Below are 27,406 nucleotides of genomic sequence, written 5' to 3' on the forward strand. Positions count from 1 at the left end.
AGCAACATTCAGCTGATGAGTAAACGTCCAGCATCCAAATTGTGTGTTGATTGTTTTTTTTTGGTATTCACAAACTCCTGAAGGAAATATTTTAGGACTTTGTAGCTGTGAAATGTTTTATTTGATTTATGTTTTACTCTTTGTTGTTAGGTTTAACATTTGTTGGGCTTTTTGGATAAAAATAGCTACCACCATGCAACTGGAAATGATGCTGATGCTAAAAAGAATACTTAAGCTCAAAGAATCAGCTAAAAATCTTTGCCAGAATGCAGATTTGATAGATTGCTCAAGCTTTAAAAAAAAAAAAATCACTATTAGTACCTGATAGAGCTTTAATCACTAAGGACTATAAAAAGTGACAGAAATATAAAAAAGTTTAAGCCTTAAACTCCACCTCAATAACTATACACTGGAAAAGCGTGAAAGTGGAGAGACTTTTTGACTATGTGACGAGCACTTCTGACCGTTTACTGGACCCTAAGTGCAGAAAGAGGGGTATCTACAGGATGCTGTAAACAAAACTTCATTTAGAATAATTCAAAATTTCGTTTTGCAGCTGTTTTACAAATGGAATAGTATAAACAGATCTGAAAGAAAAGCATGCTTTGTTGAGAAATGGTGAATATAAACAGTACTTTAGTTTGCATTCAAATAAAAGACAAAAAAAAAATAACGAAAAAGTTCAATTAGTTTGATTATGTGGCATCGCCTGGTTTGCAAACCACCAAACAGTTACCTACTTGGGCATTGCTGTAACGTGTAATAAGGCAACACTGTGGTATACTGAGCAAAAGCCATTGCTAAATAATACTGTGAAGAGCAGCTGCCTGCATATGAAAACCAGTTCTCCAGAGACTGTCCTGTCAGTTCCATTGCATGCCTTTTCAGCGCTTTAGTAAGTGGAAATGTAGATGAAGTTGTCAGATCCGGCAATCCTCTCGTGGGTGTCAAAGCAGCAAACCTGGTCCGTGGTGAGCCTCCATTCCTGTTAATGCTGACCTTTGCCCTTTAGTTCAGCCTCATGAAGCATCCTGTCATGTGATCATCCTTCAGCTCATACTGTAGAGTTAATGAAAACATAACTTTTATGTTGGCAAAAGCTGCACTGTGATTCAATCCCGTGGCTCATATAGATATGTTTAGTCATGAACTTCTAACCAAGCTGCAGGTTAAGTTCATGCATCAGGTGAGTTGGCACTTTTTTTTATAGGTAAGTAGGCAGCATACTACTAATATGACACTCTTGCTGCACACGGCAGGGCTTTCAGCACTTGAAGTTTAAGGCAGCGTTTGGGTGATACTTGGCAGCTGCAGCAGTGTTGGGATCCTGAAAGTTCAGACGGTGCAGGTCACACCAGCGTCCTCGACGTGGCCACAGTTGGTTTTGCCCCAACCAGAAAACTTACACTGGTGAATACTGTCTTCTGTCCCTGCGCATGCAACATCATCCATCCAGATCAGACCAGTACCTGCACAGAAAAGAAGAGGAAGCATTACAAAAAAAGACATGTTTTCAAAAATTATCCAGAAAGGAGACTGATGTTTTTATCTGAGGTGAAATTGAAGGGCAGAGCAGAAACAAAACCCCCAGCATGGAATAGAACATCAGTGACATCAGAGATTAAATGAATTAATGCAGTCGCTACATGAAAAGGAGGAACTGTGGCAGAGGCGATTTGCAAAGCAAAGCAACTATGGGCAATGTAAAGCAACTCAAATACGGTGCTCTAAATAAGACTTCACAAATGGATATGTAGAATTTTATGAGCCAAACCATCACCTAATGTAGGCTGGCACTGAGATGAGCTGATCTCCTGGGACTGCAGCTGAGCTTAACTTCATGAACTGCCTGAACTAATGCTATGCTTGATTAATAATTTCTGAACTACACAGACCCTAGTGTCTCTGTGGTTTTCTTCTCTCCTGTTGTCTTTTTTTCCTGACCTGCTTTTATAAAGCCGTTCTGTTTTCCTCATACTGCTGTAAGAAGAATTAAAATGATAGATTTGAAGAAACTTAAGATAAAAAATGGTCAAAACATGAAACGTCCTGGAATTTAATGGGTTTTATGATTGAACGTAATCATATATTTGGAAGAAGGAAAAATAACATCTGGACTCAAATACCAACAGAGCACCTCCGATTGTTTCTTTTATGCACCACTTTCCCTGTTGTCTATGTGCACATGTTAGAAGTGGAGCCAAAGAGTAGAAACAAATTCTGAACAAATTGTGCTTCTGAGTTTAAATCACCAGCTGAAGTTTGTGAGTGCTGCAAATCAGCTTTGTGTATCTGTTTGTGCTTCAAATTCTAGAAAGTCAAGAAAGTCAAAAGTTTCAGAGACAAGTGGGATTAATCAAATTCTTCTCATCTCCAAAGAATCACTCAAATCATCCTATCCAAAGAAGTTTGTATTCGTGTCTTGTGAAACACAAAGTACTGACACTGCTTCCTCGCAGAACTGTGGATGAGATCGTTTGTATCCGGTAATAGAATAGACATTTCCAGCTGGTAAGCAGACCATTTGGCAGTATTGTTTTACATTATAATCTTTGGTTCCTGTTTGCAAAACTGGAATTGCTGGAGCTTTCAGGAAGTCCCAAATGCTTTAGTTTTGCAACAATTGTAGATGATTGGAGGTTCTCGGCTTCAAGTGTGGGTTAGTGAACATTTGATTGCACTATGATGCAGATTATGCATTAAACTTAAAAGTAACTAAAATTTTTACTTATAGGGCATCTTTCAAGCTAAATTTAAAAACTAAAATGCTAAAAACATACAGATAAAATGTTTTAAAAAGTTGAAAGAGATTTAAGCACATTTATAAAAAAAATTAAAAATCCAAAGGTGATGAACTAAAGACATGAATAGCAATCTACAATTCAGATATTGACACAGTGGACCTGGACTTTGCAATAAGTCCTATTTGATAAAAGCAAGAGTGAACCAGAGATTTAATGTGAGCATCCAAGGTCAGAATTGAACCAAAAGTCATCCCAAGGTTTCTGAGAGAAGATTTGGCAAAAGGTTTAAGGCATCTGAATGGTTCACTCATCATCACTGTTAATGCAATGCAATTTAACCATAAGAACCAAAAACAAGAGGCATAAATCTTCAAATTATTTTCTGTTATAAATATGTGCACCTCTACTTTGCATCTGTGCACTGAAACAAGCACAGAATTCATATAAAACAGAAACATAATTAAGTTCAGGACGGCTCGCTCACAACGCCAAAGTTAAATAAATAAACAAGTTTAAGGCAACCTTCACACTTCCAACTTTCCCTTTTTTTCTTACAGCAGGAAAATAGGTCAAGACAGTGACAAGACAAAGACAGCTGGAGATTAAATTTTAAAATATGCATGAATAAATTAAGGGAACAGGATAATAAAACTGTGATTACCTTAATTTATTTCTGACCTTATGGACTAATCAAAGTGTGAAAACTATATGAAGCTGACTGTAAACTGCTGCCCTGTAGTGAATGTGATAACATCATCACTAAGTCATAACATAATTAGAAATATGGGTCAGTCCTGTCACACCAATATGGGAGCTGCATTAATAATCTATAATGTTCAATATACTGAAATAATAATGACAAGTCTCTGGGCAGTTTAACTGAACAGCATATTAAACCCTGAAAGTCATTTTATGTTTTTGAAGCTCTTTTTCTTAATGGCTCCATTGGTTCCTTTATCTGTGATAGATATTCTATAATGATCAAATGGATTTATGATGTTCATCATGCAAAAAGGTGTTTATGCCACATTTGCTTGTTTAGAAAAGGAGATGTGTTGCCCCAAACTGCCCCTGCATCTGAAATCTACCAGCTGTTCATCCCCACACAGATCATGACAATGGAGCCAGTATTTGGGTAACTGGGCTGTAAACACTGTCCAAATGTCCCTGAAAGCAGCATATTGGTCCATGGTTTGCCTGTCTGTTTAGATTGTTTGGCTGCTAAACTGCATGTACTCCGGGACATCTGTGAGTCTTCACAGAAAACATCACAATGCAGTGATTAAAAGTGAAAAATTACAATAAACTCAAAGGCTATAATTTCATAAATTAGACCACGCAACTTTACGTTTAACCTGGCCAAAACTGTGAAAGGTTTTTGGAGAAGTTACACGACAAATTTATTGTTTATGATTAAAACTATCACAAAAGCTCAAAACATATATATATATATAACTTGGTCATTAATAATCCCACTTTTCATACCTGCCAAGTAGTTCAAGGCTTGTTAAGATCAAGAAGATTTTATAGGACTATGATGTTAGGATGATATCTGCTGTTACCCCAATGTATGTACGATTCCTGCCCTATATTTTAAGTGATAAAGTCATCTCTCAGTTACAACTCAAAGGAAAATGTGGGTCACAGTCTTCAAACCAGTATGGGAGCTGCACTCTACATTAATTATCTATAATGCTAAATATACTGAAATAATAATGCCAAGTCTCAGGATGATTTAGCTGAATAGGATATTCAAAGTGAGCAAACTAAGGATCAAAAACAAAAGGGGCTCATTCATTTTAAAACATTACAGCCTTTGAAGCATTCGTTTTATATGCTGTACGTGATTTCTTTTAAAAAATCTTCATGCCAGTAGGACTAACATGACAGCATGAGGTTTAAGTGTTCCATTATGGACCAGTGTATTTGTTAAATTATGCTTTTAAATTGAATTTATAAGCGCTGTCATAATACCACATTCTGCTTTTATATTGTTTTACATGACCTTCAATATGATCAATGAAAATAACAGTTCAGTCAGCAAACCCGATGTTTTCACAACACTGTCAAACTGCCTGTTTCCCACTTTTCATCTGGAACACTTTCGATGCATGGACACAGATTTATCAGATGGACCGTGCATAAATGAAACAGGTCCATGCAGAGAAAGCGTTTGCCAGTTTCCTCTTCCTCTGACATTTTTTATGTTTTGCTGCCTGATTAAAGTCGTGCTGAGAAGCAGGAGGCTTTCACAGAAACACATCCAGACTTCAGGAGAAAGATAAACTACAGGATCAATGGAATATCAGGCTAATGGAAATGACACTGAGATCTGGGCATACCGTTGTGTTTATCATGGTCATAGGGGTCACAGCACTTCTTTTTTAACTTTTAATATTTTTATTGATTTCTTTGAACAATTGCTTTTTTCAGGATGGAAACAAAAACAGTATCTTATATGGCTTTAAAAAGAACAGAGTGCGTAAGTTTCAGTTTATTTTGGATTTTCTGTAATTCACATAGGTTCATTTTGATGTTTGCACAGGGTCAAATATATACATACAAGCTCAAATATACACATAGACTCCCACTAATATTTGGTTAAATGTGATTTTGCTAGCTGCACCTCGACCAGATGCTTTTGTTAGCCATCAACAAGCCACAAGTTGACGACTCTTCCTAACAGGATTAGTAGAGTTAATTTAAATTGGTTGGTTTTATGGCATGACCAGAGTTTTAAGCCTAGCACACACATCTTCAACATGAGGTTGGGGTTTTGGGATGGCCATTCCAGAAACTTAATGTTAGCCTGGTTTTCATGTATGACTGGAATCAATGTCCTGTTGGAACACCCAGTTGTGTCCAAGTTTCAACCATTTAGCTGCTGATTTGAGGTGAATTTGAAGAATTTGCAGGTAATCCCCTTTTTTAAATTATTTTATCTACTTTCGGCAATGTACCAGTATCACTGTAAACAGCCCCAGAGCATGATGCTACCACCACCATGCTTGACAGCTGGTACATTGCTCTTACATTTGAAAGCTTCACCTTTACTTATCCAAACATACTTCCTGTCAATTTAGCCAAACACCTCGATTGTCATGGTCCTGAGTCTGTGACTCAGGGTTTTTGTATTAATAAATATTAGCTTGTGTTCTGGTTGTTTTCTGTTAAGCTTTTCCTAGTTAGGTTTTGCGCTCCCCCCTGTTTAGTGTTGGGTCATTCCTGCCCGTGCGTTTCCTCTGTTCGCGGTCTGTGTAATTTTCCTGTTTTACTTTGAAAATCTGTGTCTCGTGATGTCAATTAGGATCAGCTGTGTCTTCCTCCTGTTTTGGCCATTCCTCATTCCCTTCCATGTGTATTTATAGTGTGTGTATACCTGTGCTGATCGTCGCTTCGTCTGTGTATCTCAGTGTCTCTCTGTGCCGTTTTCCCGTGTTTGTATGATTTCAGGTTTGTTCCCTAGTTTTCCCCAGTTTGACTTAGTTTTGTCCTCACTTCTGTTTATTGTCACTCACTGTAAATAAACTCACTCGCATCACCACCATTGTCTGCAACTTGGGTCTTCCTTCACAACAGCACACGACTGCTGCTCCAGCAGTGACATCGATCTTTTTCTTTTCTGGCCATAAAATCTTTCTCCAGAAGGCATTTGGCTTCTCAAAGTGGGCGGCTGCAAATTTCAGTTAAGCTTAAAGGTGTTGATTTTAGAGCAGGGGCTTGTTTCTTGAATGACACCCTCTCAGTCCAAACTTGTTTCACTGTGGACAGTGATGCAGCAGTTCTAAGGTCATGCCCGGCTTGACATTGCCTTGGTGCGTCCTGGGTTGTTTTTGAACATCCTAACAAAGAAGAGTTGAAGTCTTCTTGGAAAAGTGGTGACTCATTTGAATAACTTGTATTTCTGCTGCTGTACAGTTGTTTGAACTGATTGTCTTGGAGTTGTTTAGAAATAGCTCCGAGAGACCCTCCCAGCTTGTGTACATCTACAATTCTCCTTCTTAGATCTTCACTTTGTCCCCTAGACCTTCCCGTTGTTCTGGGTATTGATCAATCCATTGAGTGCTGTCAAACAAATTCTTTTTATGTTGGCAAAAGAGAAACTGCCAGTTGTGGTCAATCATCAGAACAGGTCAAAGAAATCATTAAAACCCCCAAATTACCATGAAATTTATGGCAATAATAAGTGTATTCAAACGTCTAATCACAACTGTATATGTTTTATGCCTGAAAGATGTATTATATATAATCAGTTCCCTGACTGGTTGTGGGAACTGGTTTCTATCCAGTTCTGAAAGATTTAAATATTCACTTGAAGCTATGTTCTTGATGACTAGTTCAATAAACAGAGGATAAGACAGGAGGGAAAAAAATTGACTAATGTATGAGCAATAAAATTCAAAACTGTTTACAGTTCAATGGAAAAGGCTAAACATTGTTTATACAAATATTATGTGTATATGTAAGAGCCATTTGGAAGAGTTAATCACATTCTTCAGTAATTAAATCGTATTTCAAATCTTGTAGCTCTTTGAACTGTGGATAACAAACACACAGGGCCAGATCAGTGTGGATAATGATAGCACTGCTGGCACCAACAGCCAGATTAACATCCAAATGCTTGTGCTGAATGTTGTTACACACTGCGCCAGTCAGTTTACATACAGGGTACAAAAAACTATTAATTTTTTTAATCAAAGAATTGCTGATTAGTATGGCTCATCTCTCAGCACTAATTATATATAAAAACATCTCAATGTTGTAACTTTTGCAATGAAGTGAACTGAGATGAACCTGGTGATCCAAACAGAGAGTTAAAATCAAAGTTAATCACTGAGTTATAATATTTCAACTTCAACATAATTTTTCAGTGGTGCTCTAATGTGACTGTATTCAGGCAAAAAAACACAAGGAGAAAGATTTCCGCCTTGCGTCTTAGACTCAAAGGTTAACTGGTGTTGCACATTTATAAAATATGATATTTCAACCCACTATCTTCTATCTTCATTGACAATTTTTAAATAAATCACAAAAATTAAAAATGAAATGCCTGTAAAATGTATTTGTTTGGAAATGAGTGTATTATGTGTGCCAGGCTTCCACGACTCACACTTTGCACCTTAAACTCCTAGGACCTGGCGTCCACATATGTGGACATCACATTTTGGGTTATTTAGACCAAAATACTCAATTTTGCTCTACAAGGGCCTGATATCCACTTACGAGGACATTATACTGCCACTGTTCTATCAAAATTTTAAACGAATATCCTCATATGTGCCTCTTATTTTTCTTAAAAACAAAAATAAGGTAAAAAAATAATCTGGTAATTCTTTGTTTTTACATTCATCGGGCCCCAATATGCCCAAATATCAAAGAGAAATTAAAAATCCATGCCGTGGAAGAGTTCAGGTCTTAGGAGGTTAATGTGCACATCCACACAGGATGATAAAGATTTCTTTTATGTCAAATGTTTAATTTAAAGGCTCATTACTGAATAATAATGGATAATAAGGGCAAACATCTATCTGATTCAATCTGCATGCCTCCTACATTCTTGCTCTAAAGATAAACTGCTGCAGCATTGACATCCTGAAAGCAGGAGGACCCCATAACCACATGTGTCTCCATGCGGCCTGCACAAGATGGAAATAAGGTATGTAGAGGGGAAAGAACACATGAGGCTTCAGAGGTAGTTGGTCCATTGTGGTTGTACATGATACTCCAGCTGTTCTGCGGTTGAGCCTTCTGAGGGTTTACTTTAACGGACATGAGCCTTTAAGCCGTTTACTCTGGATCTCAACACACATTTGCAGCACTGTGTGCGCGCCCATGTTTTGTCCGTTTACGCCAAATTTGTGACACTTCACACAAACAAGAGTTGAATCACCAAACCACTGCGTGAGAGTTGAGGGAAACACCCAAGAGAGGGATTTAGAAGACGGAAAAGTAGACGTTTTGTGTAATCAGGCAAAAAACAGCACTGCTGTCTGCAGAAATGAATCAAACCAAATTTTATTTCTGTGGAATGTAGTTTGTCCAAATTACTGATAATAGCTGTGTTTCAGACAGAGACTTCTGATGTTTCTATTCAACAAGCACTTTTTAGTAAATTAGACCACATGTCTTAGTCCCGGTCTCAGTGTTTGCTACTTCCTGTTTTATTTTGATAGTGCCTTGTCTGTTGTGTGCTATGTTTAATTTTGCGTCCCCTCTTCTTGTTACTCTGATTCCATTTAGCTGTGTTCCCTGGTGTTTAATTAAACCACCATCTTAGTTTATTTCCCCGTTTTTCCAAGTCCTGTTTTTGGGTCCAATTCTGCTAGCCACACAGCCTATATAACAATAATATATGTTATTTTTCTGCCATATATGTATACGCACAGTGGTGGATATTAAATATGGCCAAAGTTTAATAATATAGCACCTTATGACCTTTATAATAAGGTCAGCACATGTACAAGTAATCTCTGTGACCCAAAAGCTCAGGCTTCAGAGTGCTCTAAATGTTTTCATATTTATTTTTCATCTCTAAATGTTTCATGATGTCAGTAAGAGCAAAGCTACAAGCAAAGCTAAAGATGACCACAGCAGGTAGCTCTGGATGTCTAATTTATCAGACTTTTTACAAACTGAATTGTCAGAAACAAATTGTGAATCTTTGCTTGCTAGGCAAATGTGTAAACAAGTGTGAAGCCACTGATGTCAATAAGAGCAGACACTCAAAATATGGCCATTTTTTGACATATTATTTTTAGTTGCTGTTCAGGACTCCTGTTTTCAAAGGGTATTCTTCCAGAAGAAAGTTAACTTAAAAAGAGAAGAGCTAAAACATCTCATTTCAGACTCAAACTTAGCGACTGTACACAGGACCAGTCTAAGATTAATAAAGATTAACTATGAATAAAAACAAAACAAAACACTTTTTCTTGTAGCTAATTCAAAATTAAAAATAAGTATTAAAAAAGGCTTTAAATGAAACAATTATGCCCCCTTCAATTCTGTTTTCAGAGTTTAATAGAAAGTTCAGTGTTTTTTTGTACAGATGTTTTTCATCACACCATAATAATTATTTAGCTTATGATTCATATGTGATGTAGCCCTGTTGCATCACAGTCAGTGGCTTCTAGGTTTGAATCTGGATCAGAGCACTTCTGCATAGATTTAGGAGTTTCTCTCTTTTACTTGCATGGGTTTCATCTGAATTAATCAAAAACAGGCCAGGTTAATTTCCCCATTAGTGTACCTGACAGAGTACAGAGTACTGTACTCTGGCTCCACTTGTTAAAGCTGGAGCCAGATATAAGCCAGTACTTATTTACAACCCTGCACCCCACCTCTCACATATCTAGAACGTGACCTGATAGGTCATTTGTGCAAACTGTTTTCATAAGTTTGCATAATGCATAATGCAGCTGTATGAAGAAGTGCAAGTAAAAACTGGTGACTTACTTTTGGTTAAAGTTGAAGTCAACACCCTTAATCTTTTTAAAATCTTTTTCTTTTAAAGTTTTATAATCTTTTTATAATCTACTACAGTACTCTGCAAACATTTTACACACTTCTCATTTCTTTATATTTTGCTATGTAAATAGCAAAGGTACATTGTTTATGTTTAAACATGTTTTAGAGTTGAAACTTAATATGGCCACCTTTATTCTTCAACACAGCCTGAACTCTCTTATTTCACTGTCTAATTTCTTTAAGTAGTCCTCAGGAATAGTTCTTCAGGCTTCTTGAAGGACATTCAAAGCTTCTATAGATGTTGGCTGCATTTTGTTTAATTCTCTGTCAAGTAGTGCTCCATTTTGTCTTTTATTTATTTAAATCCAGGCGTGCTCTTTCTGCATTGTGTTGAGGGTGACTGTCATGCTGAAAAATTAATCCACTTCCAGTCCACTTTTCAAGCTTCCCAGTTGGTATTGCATGGTGGATCCGGATCTGAGAATACTTTTCTGCACTCATAATTCCATCAATATTGACACCACTGGCTGTGATGAAGCCTTACACCATGACAGAGCCCCCAAAATATATTACAGATGGGTGTAGGCTAGGGCTGTGCGATATGACCAAAGTATATCCCGATATTCATATCCCGATATAAGACATCTATCGTCTCGGCAACGATGTAAATCACAAAAATGTAACATTTTCTGTAAAGTCTATGAATCTCGGGCAGGTCGACTTGCGTGAAGTGTTTCCAGCCGGGCGTCTTGTACCTGGAGTCAAGTATTTCAACTGATGCATGAAACGATACATTTTTAGACATAAGTTGTAACGGCAGTCCTTTTCTTTGTAAGTATTTATTACACGGCGTGCCCCGGGGAAAAGCCTGTTCTAACGTTTGAGTCTAAGGTTTATTTGTTAGCACCTAATGGCGCTTTTTTTTACTTCTCATCCACAAACACTCTGCATACTCTTTCACGTGATTCAGTTTATTTTGAAAAGTCTCAACAGGATCTCGAGCTTTATTGTGAAAGGTTTATGTGGAAAATAAACAAGCGGACGGTGGAGCCACGCGATGGTTTTACCGTCGTTGTTGCTAACGACAACGCATAAAAGCAGTCACTTGTCTGTTCGTAGTGTGGTTATATTAAATATAAGAGAAAGAGAGAACTTTAAGAAATTAAACGATGAAAAAATATTGCCGTAAACAGTTTATTTTGCGACATCATGAAACAAAAGATAGCGTAAAATGAAACGATAGACGCGTTTATATCGTCGTCCGATATATATCGTTATATCGAACAGCCCTAGTGTAGGCACTCTCTGTTGTACCATAAGACTTCTTCACAACCTTTTCTCCCTGTTTCCCTTCCTAAAGAGTGGCTTCATGACAGCAACCCTTTCATGAAGACCATTTCTGATGAGGCTTCAGTGAACAGTAGATGGATCAACTGAAGGTGCAGATACATCTTTCAGTTCATGTGTCAGGCCTTTGCTGGATTTTCTCCTGTTTCTGAAGAACATGACTTGCTCATCAGCGGTTTGCATCTTTTTGGCTTTTTGGCTAAAAGGGGATTCATGATGTTGGTGTTGATATCTCTACCAAACTGCGTTATCTTTGGTATTTTTCATTGATTGAAAGAAAGAAATTGGAACAAATTTATATGTTTCTTTTTTTATAAGGCTGGTAATAAGTGCCTAAAGACAAAATATTAAACTGGTTCTTTTCAAAGGTATCCGTTACGTGTAGAAAAAACACTGGTTCATCCCTTGAGTTAGATGCCTATTTTTTTTGAATGACTCAAAGGTCAGTGGATAACAAAACAAAAAAAAACCTTTCTTTTTCTGAAAATGGCCCGGTACAAGGATTGAAGTAAAAATAAGTGAAAAAGCAGCCAGTGCCCAAAGAAAAACTTTAAAAGACCTCCAGATAGCCTGAAAAAGTAGTCTGCCTCCTTATAAACAAAACATAATGAAATGAGGAGTTGCTCAAGACTTTTTCACACTGCTGTGGACGGGTTTATTTTTACTGCAATTATGATGACACAAACCCCAGTTTCCTGGCTGGAGTTCAGGTTTCTCTGAGCCATCATACATAATATAAACTTTAATATAAACTTTATTACTGTTTTCTAAGCAGAAACACTCCTGTGTGTTATTATTAGCAATCAATATGATGTTTCTTTGAATATGTTTAGGGCACGTACTGAATGAGCTAAGGATTTTAGGAGTTGAGAAATGTCCATAGTTTGTTTTACAAGTTTGAAAAATAGTGTTTCAAGTTTCGCTTTTGTGCTTTTTTGATAACTGCTGTGGTATTAATGGAGAAGGACAGGTCATCAGCTAGGTGTACACCCAGGAACTTAACACTGCTGAGCCTTTCCACAGCAGATCCATCTGTGGTGAGGTCTGTGTGGTGATCTCTGCCAGACTTCCTGAAATCGACCACCATCTCTTTTGTTTTGTCCACATTGATAGTGAAATTATGGGATCTACACCAAACTTCAAGCTGCTCCACGTCCAATCTATAAGTGGACTCATCGTTGTCAGTGATGACACCAACCACAGTTGTGTCGTCTGCGAACTTCACAATGTGGTTAGTGCTGAGTCTGGCGGTACAGTCATGTGTGAGCAGACTGAAAAACAGCGGGCTCAGGGCAGTTTTGTATTTCCTAAAGAAATTCAGGGTTTGTAATGTCCGAAATTAATATAAAAGTTTGGAAAAAGTTTGGTTATTTTTAGTTTGGACAAACGTTAAAACAGAAAGCTGGGAGGTTAAAAGGGTGTACAGAGTTTAAGCAGGGTATTTAGAGATTACACAGAAAGTCTCCAGTTCAAATTTATTTAAAATCAAAGATGGAAAATTGTAACTGAAAACTACTGGTCTGTTTATTGGAGCAGGGATGAAGCATGAAAGGTAACCTGACTTGTCTTTGGACTGCTAATTGAATGTATTTTTTACAGTTGTGCCTGATTTTGTGTAGCTCTGGAAAAACTCACCTGTCGTTTCTGCAAACACTCACATACTGTACGTCATTTTGGTAGTCAGGAGGCAAATGAGTGGCTTTCTCATCAAGTCATTTTATTTTGTTCTGTCCTTTCACAGATGCTATGAGTAAGACAAAGGCTAAAACGGAATCAGAAAGGTTAGTGAGTCATCTGAAAATGTATGTGAATTCCAGATAGTTTAAAATTGAATCCAGCCATGATGTTAGCCTGTGCTGTTTTCTTGAGGTTGTCCCCTGGAACAAAAGCATGATTTCCCTCAATTTTCCAGACTTATTGGTAACAACTCAGCCTGGACAGAGGCTCTGAATGATGTCAGGCTGACTGCTGAATGAAATAAAATGGGGAAAGAAACAGATGGATATGACCCATGAGAGTCTTTCTTGACGACATCTGGCTAGCACGACTTTCACCATAAAAGTTTAATATTAATCCCTGCAGCATTTTAGGGTACAGTTGTGCCACTCAAATCCAAAAAGCAGAGTTAGTAAAAATCAGAGCGACTTCCATCATTAAGTTTCACCATGGATATGTATTGTAGATAAAAACAATGATTGCCATGTTCCTCATTGCAGATCATGAGCGCTGACCTATAAAGAATGAGCTTAAAAACTCAGAAAAGACGATTACATTGCTATTACATCAGACTCAACAAGTGAAAGGTTTATTCACTTAGTCAACTGGAGAGAGTGATATTATACCCCTCTCGTCAAACTGACAGGTCATTAATTATTCATGAGCTCCGGAAGTAATTACTTCCGGAGCTCCGGAAGTAATTAAATTATTCATGAGCTCCGGAAGTAGGAAGTAATTAAGTAATAAAAATATGATATTCATAAAAATATGATATTCATAAAAATATGATATTCATAAAAATATAATTGATTATTTAGAAAGTTTCTTATATATCAAAAAATAGCATTCTTTTATTTCTTTAAGCAATTAAATTTTTATTTTTATTTTTTTATGCTCAAAAAACGCCATCTGGTGGCGGGTCAGTGTGTGTGTGTGTGTGTGCGCGCGCGCGCGCCCGAGGCTGTGTGTCTGGGCGCGCGGGGGCGCGCCCGTGTCTCCGGACCGTGCTCTCTCGGGCTCCGTGCTCATGTGTTTAAAAATGTATTAAACCATATTAAAATTGTTTAGTTAAACTTGTGCTTTTGTAACGTTCAGTATGGCCACAAACACATGCTGCATGCCTTGGGGAAAACTTTATTTCGATTTATATGCATTTGTAGATTTAGAATAAAACTCATACTCAGAAAAAACTCGCGATCCCCTAACCCTAACCCTCCTTAGAAACATAAGCAGGGAAAACTCCTTAAAAAACCCTCCGCGATTTCTCCAAAACCCTACAATAACTTGTTAGCTACCCCTCTATTCCCAAAACCTTATATTCGATAACAGGGAAAATCCTGAAAAAATCCTTAGTCTTTTTTCTCAAATTCAGCGCCCCGCGGCTCCCTTCATGCTCAGCCAAACAAAGCCAAAACTCCTTTTAAAAATTTCTCCGCGATTTCTCCAAAACCCCTAGAATAACTTGTTAGCTACCCCTCTATTCCCAAAAACCTTATATTCGATAACAGGGAAAATCCTTATTCTTTTTTCCTTCAAAAACTTCCCTCTTACTAGCAAGCTCTAAAATTCAACGCACACTCTAAGTTCTACCTCGCTCTTAATCTCCGATCCACAACTTCTTGCAGAGCACAATTTTTTCCTGCTTGTTCGCTCCCCGCTCTGCTCCCGAATGCGCTGCTTACCTCGTTTGAAAATTCCCCCCTTAGACCAACTCCGCCTCACTGCGCCCCGCTGCCAATCACATAACCCTTGCACCGCTCCCTTCGCACCCCGGTTAGCCAATCCGCTCCAGGCTCGATTTACCTTCTCAGCCATAGGTTAATTCACTTACTGGCATTCAGGATAAATAATCTAACATTTCAGCTTAAATTTAACTGTTTTTTTCTCTCTCAGAAAAAACAAGCAAGTTTTCTCTTTTTTCACAAAGAAGCATGGCCGTGAGACCTACCAACCTAACGGTGCTTTCTCAAACTCCTGTAAACTGCTACAGAGCTTCCGCCACGGCGTCTGAACTCAGAAGACTACATCTCTGCAGAGTGCAGCCAACAGCAGCGGCCAACCGTTTGGAGCAAAGATTCAGCCTCAACAATGGCAGGTTTTGGGGTTATGCCTTCAGCCTACCACAGAGTGAAATCTTTTTCTATCAGCTCAAAGCCGGTGAAAGTTTTGGTCTGCTAACACCGCGAATCGCTTTTACTAGCTCTGACTGGGCGGTTATTACACTCATTACCACCCCTGAAATAGAGAGAAGCGTGCGGGAAACCAGCTCTCAGCAACCGCGAACCAGAGACCAGCAAACACAGACGCATCGGGTTTTCAAAGAGGAATACTCGTTCCCTCCATTCACCCAAGAACACAAACGACTCCGGAATGAAAACACGGTGACCAAAACCGTCACATACACCCAGTGGGAGACCAAGAGCACTCCATTTTGCAGATGGGTATGTAGAGTTAGTCGACAAACATGCGAGCAAGCTTGCACAGATGATTTTGTGATCGACCTTACAAACTCCCAGTCCGGGGTTTTCAGCACATTGCTTCGGATTCCGACTCAGCACTGGCTCAACATGATGGCCGAGAACAATGCGACAATATTAAACCTGTTCAAAATGAGTAAAAGTACAACTGAGCTGGTGATGGTTGGAAATAACCCGCCACGGTCAACATACCCCCACCCCCACTTCCGGTCCCCCCTTACCCCGCCTTCTCCTAACCCTAACCCTTAAAAACCGCAATCGCTCTCTCATCCACTACTTAAAACAACCATGACTAACCACAGCTTTGGACCCCTCAGCTCTCTATCTCCATCATCCCTCCGACCATCAGCTGCTTCTACACCACCACCCAGCCCGCCAATGGATCTCGCTACACCGCCACCCACTCCGCCAATCGACCTGGCTACACCGCCACCCACTCCGCCAATCGATCTGGCTACTCCGCCATCCAGTCCGTTGATCGAGAGCCCGCATCAGGCCTCAGCGTCTCCGGCCGCTATGCCTCCACCCCCGCCCTCATCACCGCAAGGATGGAACTCGCCCAGCCATCCACAACTAGCGGCTTTTGGGTGGCAATCACCGGAGCAGAGCCCCTCAAGCACCGCAATCTCCGGTGCATCGCTGTGGGCCTTGGGCGACCCTGTGTGCCGGGCTCTTTTCCGAGAGTCTGAAGACAACGAGCCTTCGCCCGCGGACAACGATGAGGCCGCGACTCTACTCCCTACTGCTGTTTTTGAACTTATAAAATTGACTGTAAAGTACCTCGTTAACTCCTTGCTCCAGAAACACAGACAAGATGTCTGTCAAGGATGTGAGGTGTCACATCCCTCACAAAGACGACATTCATGTCTTTTCCCACTGGAAAAATATTACTTTTTCAAGTACTATGATGAACTCAGCAGAAGATTATGGAATGGACATTTCACCAACACATTATTACAAATTTTGCGGTTAGAGGGTTTTTCACCACCAGCGGCTCAAGTCAGAGGTGTGGCCCAAGCATATCTCTTTGAACTCCGAGAGGCCAGTGATATAGAGACCGCACTGTTAGAAATTGAGTCAAGCGTTACAGAAGTTACCCGGACCACAATTGATAAAGTACTATATGACAAATACTCCCTTTGGCTCCCCTAGTAATCGTTTTTTCTTCTCTCCCTCTTTTACCATTTATTTTTCTTAACATGTTTTTTATTTTTCTTATTTTTTACTTTTAAATGTTTTTCTCTGTTAGTTTTTAGAACTTTTCTTGTTCATGTTTATTGTTTTGTTCATTACATCAGATTAAATAGTTTGTTGAAAACCATTACCTGAAATAAAACTTTTTTGGAAAAGCATTGCAACAATCAATCTTGTTATTTGTTTCGCACCCATTCAAATCTATTGCTTCCATGACATCAGATTAAATAGTTTGTGGAAAACCGTTACATCAAATAAAACTTTTTTGGAAAAGCGTTGCAGTAAATCAAACTAATTATTTTTTTTCACTAGAAAAGAAACAAACTATAATGTTATTAATTATATCAAATAAAAAATATATTTGCAAACTCGTTACATGACATAAAACTAGCCGCTCATAATGAAATAAAACCATAGTTAAACATAACTTGAAAGATCACACATGGCAGAGCAGAATCTATTGAAACGTGCATATTATGACCCAGCTCACCCTGGTAGCTTTTGCGGTGTGGAAAAATTGATTAAAAGCATACAGGATGAAACTGGTACAAAGATTAACGCGCAAACAGCACAGAAATTCCTCTCTGGACAAGACGCTTACACCTTACACCGAGCTGCACGCCTGCGCTTTCCGAGAAACCGTGTGTTTGTCCCCAGACCTCTTAATCAATACCAAGCAGACCTTTGTGATATGAGAGCGTTAGCCGAGCATAATGATGGCTATCAATATTTACTTACAGTTATAGATGTTTTCTCTAAAAAAGCTTATGCAAGAATCTTGAAAAACAAAACAGGCGTTCAAGTCACTAAAGCATTTGAATCTGTCTTGAAACATGGCCAAATCCCACAAAAACTCCAAACAGATAGCGGTAAGGAATTTTTTAATTCCAGTTTTCAATCTTTAATGAAAAAGTATGGTATAAATCATTTTGCTACAGGGAGCGATCTAAAAGCATCAGTTTGTGAAAGGTTTAATAGAACTCTTAAAAGTAAAATGTATAGATATTTCACTGCTGCAAATACACGTAGATATATCGATGTGTTACAAGATTTATTAGACAGCTATAACAGTAGTTACCATCGTTCCATAAAAATGACCCCGAATCAAGTAAATTCAGACAACACAGCCTTAGTATTTCAAAACCTGTATGGCACCTCTTCTCGCTGTAGAAAAAACCCCATGAAATTTAAAAAAGGTGATCACGTTAGGCTCTCTAAAGTCAGAGGTGTGTTTGATAAGCGGTATGAGCAAACATTCACAAGCGAAGTGTTTACTATTGACCAATGCATACCTAGAGATCCTCCCGTTTATAAAATCAAAGATTATGACGGGGAAGAAATTATCGGTAGTTTTTATGAGCATGAGCTGCAGAAAATCACTCTTGTCAAGGATAAGCTCTATCACATAGAGAAAATTCTCTCAAAACGTAAACAGAGGGGACAGGTTTATTTCCTGGTCAAATGGAGGAGCTGGCCTGAGAAATTTAATAGCTGGGTTAAAGCCAGTGAGCTTAAAACCATCGCATAACAAACTTCGGACCACACACGCACCTTGGTAACCTTGGTAACGGGTTAGCAATGACTGTCAGGTCGCAGGGTTTTTATGTCACGCTTCCATCAAATGCAAGTTTGAATGTATTTAAAACTAACACCAGCAGCTGTTTCCGTGTGGATCTCGCCCAGCATCTCAATCTCGATGGGGCATGGGAGGTTGCTCTCACTGAAATTTCATATCCCTATACATGGCTTAATCTCCCTAATGATAAGGCTTATTTTGAATGTAGGAGAAAGGGTGATGCTGAGCCTGATAACGTAGTTAAAACCAAAATACGCGCCGGGTTTTATGAGCATGCTGAAACTTTGAGAGCTGAGATTGAGGCCTGCCTGAGGCGTATCGGCTCTGATATTTATCTAAAATATCATCCCATTGTTAAAAAGTTTGAATTCACAGCTGGGGGAATATATCAACTAAGGTTTTTTCCGCCTCTCGCATATATGCTTGGTGTACCAGCAGGTGTATGGCAACGATTTGAGCGCAAATTTGCCCCATATCCTTCAGATATAAAGGCTGGCTGTTATCATCTATTCTGTTATTCTGATATAGCAGCCTTACAGCTCGTGGGTGATAGCTACTCCCCGCTACTGCGTACTGTGAAAATAGAGGGCAATTACGGAGATATCGTCACCCTATCTTTTAACAAACCAGACTATATTCCAGTTGCACGAAGACAAATTGAAAATATCCATATTGAAATCAAAACCGATCAGAACGAGCCTGTAAACTTTACCTACGGTAAAACGATAGTAAAGCTACATTTCCGGCCTGTCAAGGATCTTGCATAACTCATAACAACAACAACAACAACAAAAAAAATGGATAATAATAGATTTATAGGGTATTATCAAACGCAGGCTGGTAACGGTCTGCCCGGATTTTCAGGTGCGCCTGTAATTTACGGGCGCGGAATAGCGTCTATTTTCTCTAAATTGTTTAGATTTGTAACCCCGTTCATAAAGAGGGGTGTGAGCATCGCAAAGCCTCACCTCAAATCTGCTGTCAAAGGTTTTGCTTCTGATATTGTCACCTCATCACTCTCAAATTTAACTCGGTCGAACACACCAGAACAGCAAGAGGGTTCGGGGCTGACCCTAATTTCGCGCAGACCCTTGAAGCGGCCCCCTGGTCAGAGGTTGAGAGAGTTTAAAAAGCGCAGGAAAACGGTGAAAAAGAGACAGAGTGGGAAAACCGTCAGACGGAGAGGACGCAAGACTGATATATTCTAAACACAACATCAACTAAGAAGCAATCAGCAATGTCTTTACTTCACGAGAGATCAAACGAATGCACCTTGAGTGAGTTAGATATTTTTACAGCCCCACTCACTCAGATGTCTATCGAGGACAAATGTTATTCAGAAATTCTACCAGTAACAGCGCTCACAGATCGGGGACCTCTGGAATTTTATGTCCCCGGAAATGGCTTGCATTACTTAGATCTGAATGATACACTGCTCAGTTTAAGAATGAAAATAACAAACCATGATGGTAGCGATATTGCAGCAGACGCTAATGTTGGAATTATAAATTACCCTTTAAACACCATCTTCAGTCAGTGTGACGTCACATTGGGCGACAGACTGATTTCACAAGCGAGTTCGACACATGCATATAGAGCCATAATTGAAACATATTTAAATTACTCAGAAGAAACTCTGAAAACTCAATTTAGTGCAGGTCTGTTTTACAAAGATACTGCTGGCTCACACGACTCCCATGTTATCAATAACGGGCCGAATAGGGGCTTAGTCCGGAGGGCAGTTTACAGTGAACGCTCGCGAGAGTTCCACGTGATCGGTCCGCTACATTCAGACATATTTTTCTGCGAAAAACTCTTATTAAATAATGTGGATCTACGGATTAAACTCACAAGAGCCAACGATGCTTTCACCCTCATGGCGCCTGAAAATGCCAATTACCATCTCAATATTGTTGGGGCATCATTGTTCGTAAGGAAAGTCACGGTCTCCCCCGCTGTCCGTGTTGGCCACGCGTCCGCTCTCATACAAGCGAATGGATTGTATCCCATCTCCCGGATTAATGTAAAAACATTTTCAATACCCGAGAACTCGCGGATATCACATCATGAGAATCTGTTTCTGGGCTCACTTCCCCGTTACCTAGTCATAGGCATGGTTAACCATGAGGCTTTTACAGGTCGATATGATTTATGCCCTTTCAATTTCCAACACAACAATCTAGAGTTTTTGGCTCTGTGTCATGAGAGTAAGCAAATACCAGCCAAAGCGTTTCAACCCAATTTTGCTGAAAATCAGTCCGTAAGAGAGTTTTACAGCCTGTACACTGCTACCGGGAGAAACCTGAAAGATTTGTCCTTGTGCATTGACAGACAGGAGTTTGAACAAGGATATACATTGTTTGTTTTCAATATGAATCCTTCAGATGACAATCAGGCCTTGTCACCTGTGATAAATGGCAACTTGAGACTTGAAATGCGCTTCAGAGTGCCACTGCCTCACACAACGACACTGATCGTTTATGCTTGTTATGATTCCATTCTCGAGATCAATTCCAAAAGACAAGTTTTGGTTGATTATTACTAAGGTTTCACTTTTTTATTGAATCATGAACAATCACGAATTGGAAAGTATTATGAGACTGTTAGTGGGCGATAGTTTTTTTGGAGTATATGCAGAAGATGAATTATTAACATTACTCAAACGCTCATTTAAACGGCCTACATATATGATCATAAATACAGATCCTAGGAACAAACCTGGAACTCACTGGCTGGCTATTTCTTTAGATGAAGACGGAGGTGCAAGTTTTTACGATTCATTTGGATTCCCACCAGATTATCCTTTTTACCCGAAAAGTATTGTAACATTTTTGAAAAAGCATGCATGTGGCCAACACATACAGTGGAGATTGTGGCTTGTAGCTGTCTTTGATGAAAAGATACTCGTTTAGCATGCTTTTTCAAAAATGTTACAATACTTTTCGGGTTTTGGAGAAATCGCGGAGGGTTTTTTAAGGAGTTTTCCCTGCTTATGTTTCTAAGGAGGGTTAGGGTTAGGGTATCGCGAGTTTTTTCTGAGTATGAGTTTTATTCTAAATCTACAAATGCATATAAATCGAAATAAAGTTTTCCCCAAGGCATGCAGCATGTGTTTGTGGCCATACTGAACGTTACAAAAGCACAAGTTTAACTAAACAATTTTAATATGGTTTAATACATTTTTAAACACATGAGCACGGAGCCCGAGAGAGCACGGTCCGGAGACACGGGCGCGCCCCCGCGCGCCCAGACACACAGCCTCGGGCGCGCGCGCGCGCGCACACACACACACACACTGACACACTGACCCGCCACCAGATGGCGTTTTTTGAGCATAAAAAAATAAAAATAAAAATTTAATTGCTTAAAGAAATAAAAGAATGCTATTTTTTGATATATAAGAAACTTTCTAAATAATCAATTATATTTTTATGAATATCATATTTTTATGAATATCATATTTTTATGAATATCATATTTTTATTACTTAATTACTTCCTACTTCCGGAGCTCATGAATAATTAATGACCTGTCAGTTTGACGAGAGGGGTATAATATCACTCTCTAACTGGTTCAAATGGGAACAGCCTGACTTGGTGCCAGATCCCACAGTTTGCCTTCAGAGGTCTTGCTGAGTCCATGCCTTGGTAAATCTAAGCTGTTTTGGCAGTAGCATGCAAGTAACCAACAAACATAATGCCATAAGGTTTTGACCCATTGATATATGGGTGTTTTGACACAAAATGGTTTATAATGTGCTTCTAATTCACCCCAGCACTCACTCACACTTACATGCTGATGGTGGCGAACCAAAACCCATTAAAGACACTTTGGCAGAAGAGCTGAAACCAAACATGCATTTTGTGGAAATTCTAACATTTCCTGAAACATGAGCACTGCTTTACCACATGACAACAATAAAGCTGTGATGAAAAGACAAGAAAAAAACAACAACAATGTGATGCCCTTATACTAAAATTCCAGTGGTTAATAGTGTCATGGTCCTGAGTCTCTGAGCCAATGTTTTGACTTTTGCAAAGTTTATGGTTCATTGAGTTTTGTATTTTTGGTTATCATTTAGGACTTTAGTTTTTAAGTTCTGGTTACATGTGTAATGTGGGTTCTCTTTACATCTTAATTATTGATTTGTATGTACTTCTCTGTGACTCAGTTTAGTATGGCCACCCTCAGTGTCTCTTTGTTTCTCATTAAGTCTTCATTTATGTTATGTCCTGCTTCATTTTGGTACTTCTTTGTCTTTTGTGGTTTGTATATAGTTTTTTTTTTTTTTACCTTGTCTAGTTACCTAGATTCTGTTTAAATGTGCCTCATTTGCCCCCTTGTGTTCAGTTCTTTTAATTGCCCTCTTGTGTGTATACAATGTCTTCCTCATTCTATATAGAGTTTTTCCACCAGTTTAAAATAAGACTGTGCATTTGTGCAACCTGCTAGTCACCCACCTACTACAATGACAGCCACCTGCTTGCCAGATCCTGCTACCCCTAAGTCTAAGTCCTCTGAAAGGAAGTGTTGATTTTGGCAATGCTGTTCAGCCTCATTGCTGCAGCAATAGCACAGCAGCAGTGTTCACTTCCCCTAAATGCTTTCTTGTGTGTATATAAGCAGTGTCTTCCCCTGAGTCATCATCACAGTGTCTGTTTTTGGTTCTTGTGTCTTCTCTGCCTGAATTATTGGATTCCTCTATTGACTTATATTTTATTTAATTTTTGATTTTCCATCTATTTAAATAAAGCTACATTTCCAGTTTATTCTGTTGCCTTAAGACTTTGAATGTGTTCGCTGGTCCACTGCAGGATACTGTGTCAACGTTATGATTTGATTTAATCTGATATAAAAACCCCACCTGGATTCAAATCATTCTCAATTCTTTTTTTTATTTGTATTTGACGGTGAATGCACTAACACATATCTCACCCCCATCTTCTTAAAGGACTTAAACTCGGTCCAGCAGTTTTGCTGCCTCTGGTTCAGATCCAAACACTATTGAAATGAACCAAGTTTCTCTCCAAAGGGATGTTTGGTTTTCAAGACCTCCTCAGCTGGCTTGGCACCATTATAGCATTAGCCACCTTTTCCTGACTCTTTGACTCATACATGTAAGAAAGTAATGTGTTTCCTCCTTTGTTAACCATATTTCTGTCAAAAGGGGCCTTTGATGAGTTGCAGTCTCATAATTCCCACCTTGCAAGTGTAGCTGCATTAAATGAATGAATTCATTGATTGCAATAATAGCATATGGCCAAAGCAAATCTTGGCTTTTCTCAAGGCCCACCAGTGCGTCTTGTCACATCACACCACTGATGTAAAGGATGGTCAACATGCAACAGTAAACTGCTCCTTTTAAATCATTATACAGTAAATGCTGATTGAACAATGTAGTGAGTACAAATTAATAAATCCTTTGCAGTTCTGTTTGGTTTTCTATAAGGCCTACTATACTATTCTGAATACAAAATCTCCTGGGAAATTCAAGGCTAAAAGGAAGAGGATCTTGTTTATGTTACCTCTGCGAAGGAGGTTATATCCTTGTTGTTGTTTTTTTCATTTAAAGGATCACTTGGAAGTTTATGAATAGATTCAAAGTTTTTACCAGGGGTGGTCTGAGCCTGCTTTTACAGATTATTCTGGAACATATCTTTCACCATTCAGATTTGACATTTTGGTGTCATAATGTCATAAATACATATAAAACTGGAAGATGTAAAATTGGAAATTTTAGTTTCAACTGGCATACTGTTTTACTAATTAATGCATGGCCTAACCTTCTACACAAGCCACAGCCAAAAAATATGGCCACCTATTTGGTGTTTCTGTCAACACTGACATGGTGGACCAAGTCGACCTATTACATCCTTTGGCACAATATGAGGTTGAATAAACGCACGTAAGTGTTACATGAACTGAATGACAGCAAGGTCTGCACCAAACACACCAATGAAATAAGAGTGTTACGCACCCTGCCCGAAGCGTCCAGTCTTATGAACCTCAGTTGCTCCTTGGTATCCCAGCATCCTGCAGACTACATCTCCATCCTTTTTATCCCAGACATCATCGCACACGGTTCCCCAGCGATGTTCATGGAAAACTTCCACACGGCCTTCGTGAAGACCTGACCCATTCACCAACCGTACCAAGGTCTCCTCCACTGAAAACCAAACACACAAAACAGAAGCTTTGTATCCAGATACACAAATGCATTGGCAGAGGGATTCCTACATTTTTGCTGCAACTATTTAGTGTGTTTGCAGAGTGTTTATAAGCATTCCATTGTTATTTATGCCAAAAAGACAACAATAAAGGCCCTCGCTCATTTTTGGAGGGACTCATTCATTGTGTTTATAAGTTTAATGAAGCTCTGTGAATCACATCAATATGAAAACAAACTGAGATGAATGGGTTTTTTTTTGACATGCTGAAAAATAAAAATTCCATAAACCACAGAAAAACACTCTGATTTAAGAAGAACAATAAATAAAAATACCCTGGAAACTTTTTGTGTTCTTTTGTGAACCCTCTTTAAAAATTTTGACGTATGTTTCTTTCTGAATATACTGTTTTCTGTGATTGTAAAGCCTATAATATGGCAACAATCTCACGGATGTGAAGCGAATCCATTGAAGGGTTTTGAAATTCATAACTTCCTACTTTGGAACTTCACAGTATGCATCTGCAAGCATTTATCCAGTTTAGCTTATTTGAGCACTAAAGACTAACAGCTGCTTAAAAATACTGAGGAAAGGAGGGAAAGTGAGTGAATAAATAAAAGGAGAGATAGAAACTGTAAGTGGACATCAAAGATGAGAAGTAAAAAAGGAGACAAAGGGATGAATTAAAGTAGATTGCTAACAGGCTAAGAGTTTTGCATAGTCAAAACATTTTTATAACATTGTTAAAAAAAACTGTAAAGGTAGGGGTGTGGTAAATTTGACTGAGGATTAAGGCAACACTGGGAGCTTTAAGTTACTGACTGAGATGGCTCCACTTTGTTTCTGCTATTTGTTGCTTTTGAAGTATTTTAATTTGTTTATCTGTCAAATGTCGATCATGTTTGTACTTCGGTTTTGATGCAAAAACTTTTAGCATTTTATTAGTCCTTACTTTACACTACTTAGCAGATATGCTTGCACCCATAAGGTCAATGGATACAGCAATGCTCTGGTTCAAACATGGTAACTTCTGGCTCCCCAAAAAAACCTAACAGAGAATTAGGCAAAACATTCATGTTAAAGCTTCAAAACGTAACCTAACACTGCGACTACACTTTATGACATTCTTTTATACACAGTCTCTGTAAAAGATTCCTCACATAGGTGAACACAACAACCATCTCTGTATTATTGTTGTTGTTCTGGTTTGACAGAGTATTTTGGCTCCTGTAATATAATAAAAATCTAAAGGTTGAAATATGGTCGCAGGGCCCTGGAGTGTAAGCTATCACAGGGCGGAATTTTAGGATCATCCTTTTTTGAAGGAAGCTGGTTAGTTTTTAAATTTGTAAACCTCTAGGAATGCATGTAAATAAAAGTACTAGAGATGCCCCATTTTCATGGATTTAGGGTTGGAAAGCCTTGCTCAGGGGTGCCATGTCCACAAACTTGCATGTAAGAGCTTACAGAACAAGTGTGTGTGTAAATGAGTGTGTTTGTTTTAGCAGAAGCTTCATGGCTCTGCAGTTCATCTGGTATTCCTCAAAGTATGCAGCAGCTGTTCTCATGTGATTGATTTGATTTATCACCTTTCAGAGGGCAGAGAGGAAATAAGAAGAAGAAGAGGTAAACACACACTCGCAGCTACACTTTTCTGAACTGCTCATCACTGTTAAGACAAAGTGCCGCAGAGTAAAGCCAGACACATTATATAGACAGGATATTAGTCTCATCAGACCATCATACATTTTAACTGTGTACCATTTAACTCTCATTACAGTCAAGTATTTTGCACTCACTAGCCCATCATAATTTAATATCTGCTGTATTATTATATTGTCATAACTGCTGCACTGTATGATATTCTCTCCTGAGAACCAGCAAATTCAAACCAGAAATTAAATATTATTTCAACCTTCTGTTGTACTTTTGTACTGCAGGAGGTTTTTTCAGGCAACTCTACCCCACAAACTGTTAAGAGTAGAGCACCACATGTTTCGTTTTCAGCTAGGGTCAAGCATTTGAATTACTTGAAACAGTTATGTTCACTCATCAAACAATAACACAATATAATTTTTGCTATTGCCATGCATATAAAAATGATCACATTGATTAATAGCCCTTGTGACTGTTTAGTACTTCTCTAAACAGCCAGTTTACTATATATCCTAAAGCTCTTCTCAGCCAAAATCTGAAGCAATGACACCCAGCATGCAGTCTGCTAAATATTACATTTCTATGCCTATTTTGGAAAGGAAAACTTAAATCACATGCTAATGGAAAGTATATCTTTTCTTACTATATGACATAATACAACATCATCCACAACTTACAGGAACTTTTCCAGCTCATTTGACAGTATGAGAGTGTCCTGATACCAAGAACAGCCAATGACATTTGTGGAATGTGTCATTTCCTTTAATAACTGCATGTTAATGAAGCAAGGCCGACAGGTTAAGTAACTCAAGTCTTAAATGCTGCATCATTTTTAGCTTTGCATGCATGCATGAAAAAACCCGAGACATGGAAAACGATCTTCTTACATCCTTCTCTTACTATACTCTATGGGGTGATAGAGTATCACTAATGTTCATCTGTTTCAGCTCTTTATTAGTTTCTTTCGAAGAGCTTGAGAATCCCCATGGAGAAAATGAGAGACTGGGGAGAAGATAAAGGAAAGGAAATGCTCCAGAGGTACCACATGTAGACTAATCTGAGCCA

The 27,406-nt window shown here is 38.7% G+C and overlaps 1 protein-coding gene across 1 annotated transcript in view; it reads right to left on the bottom strand.

Annotated features, from left to right (window-relative positions):
- Positions 1 to 388: 388 nt before the first annotated feature.
- Positions 389 to 27,406, bottom strand: part of scara5 (scavenger receptor class A, member 5 (putative)) — a 109,263-nt gene continuing 82,245 nt past the window's right edge. The window contains exons 11-12 of the mRNA XM_085372056.1: positions 24,496 to 24,684; positions 389 to 1,469 (exon numbers count right to left, since the gene is read on the bottom strand). Coding sequence (XP_085228182.1) covers positions 1,336 to 1,469; positions 24,496 to 24,684 — 323 coding nt within the window. The 3' untranslated portion in view covers positions 389 to 1,335. The remainder of the gene's footprint in view (positions 1,470 to 24,495; positions 24,685 to 27,406) is intronic.

The sequence above is a fragment of the Diplotaxodon limnothrissa genome, linkage group LG15, assembly GCF_057381915.1.
Source record: "Diplotaxodon limnothrissa isolate DT_005_m linkage group LG15, D_limnothrissa_male_GT1.1, whole genome shotgun sequence".
NCBI classification, from domain to species: domain Eukaryota; kingdom Metazoa; phylum Chordata; class Actinopteri; order Cichliformes; family Cichlidae; genus Diplotaxodon; species Diplotaxodon limnothrissa.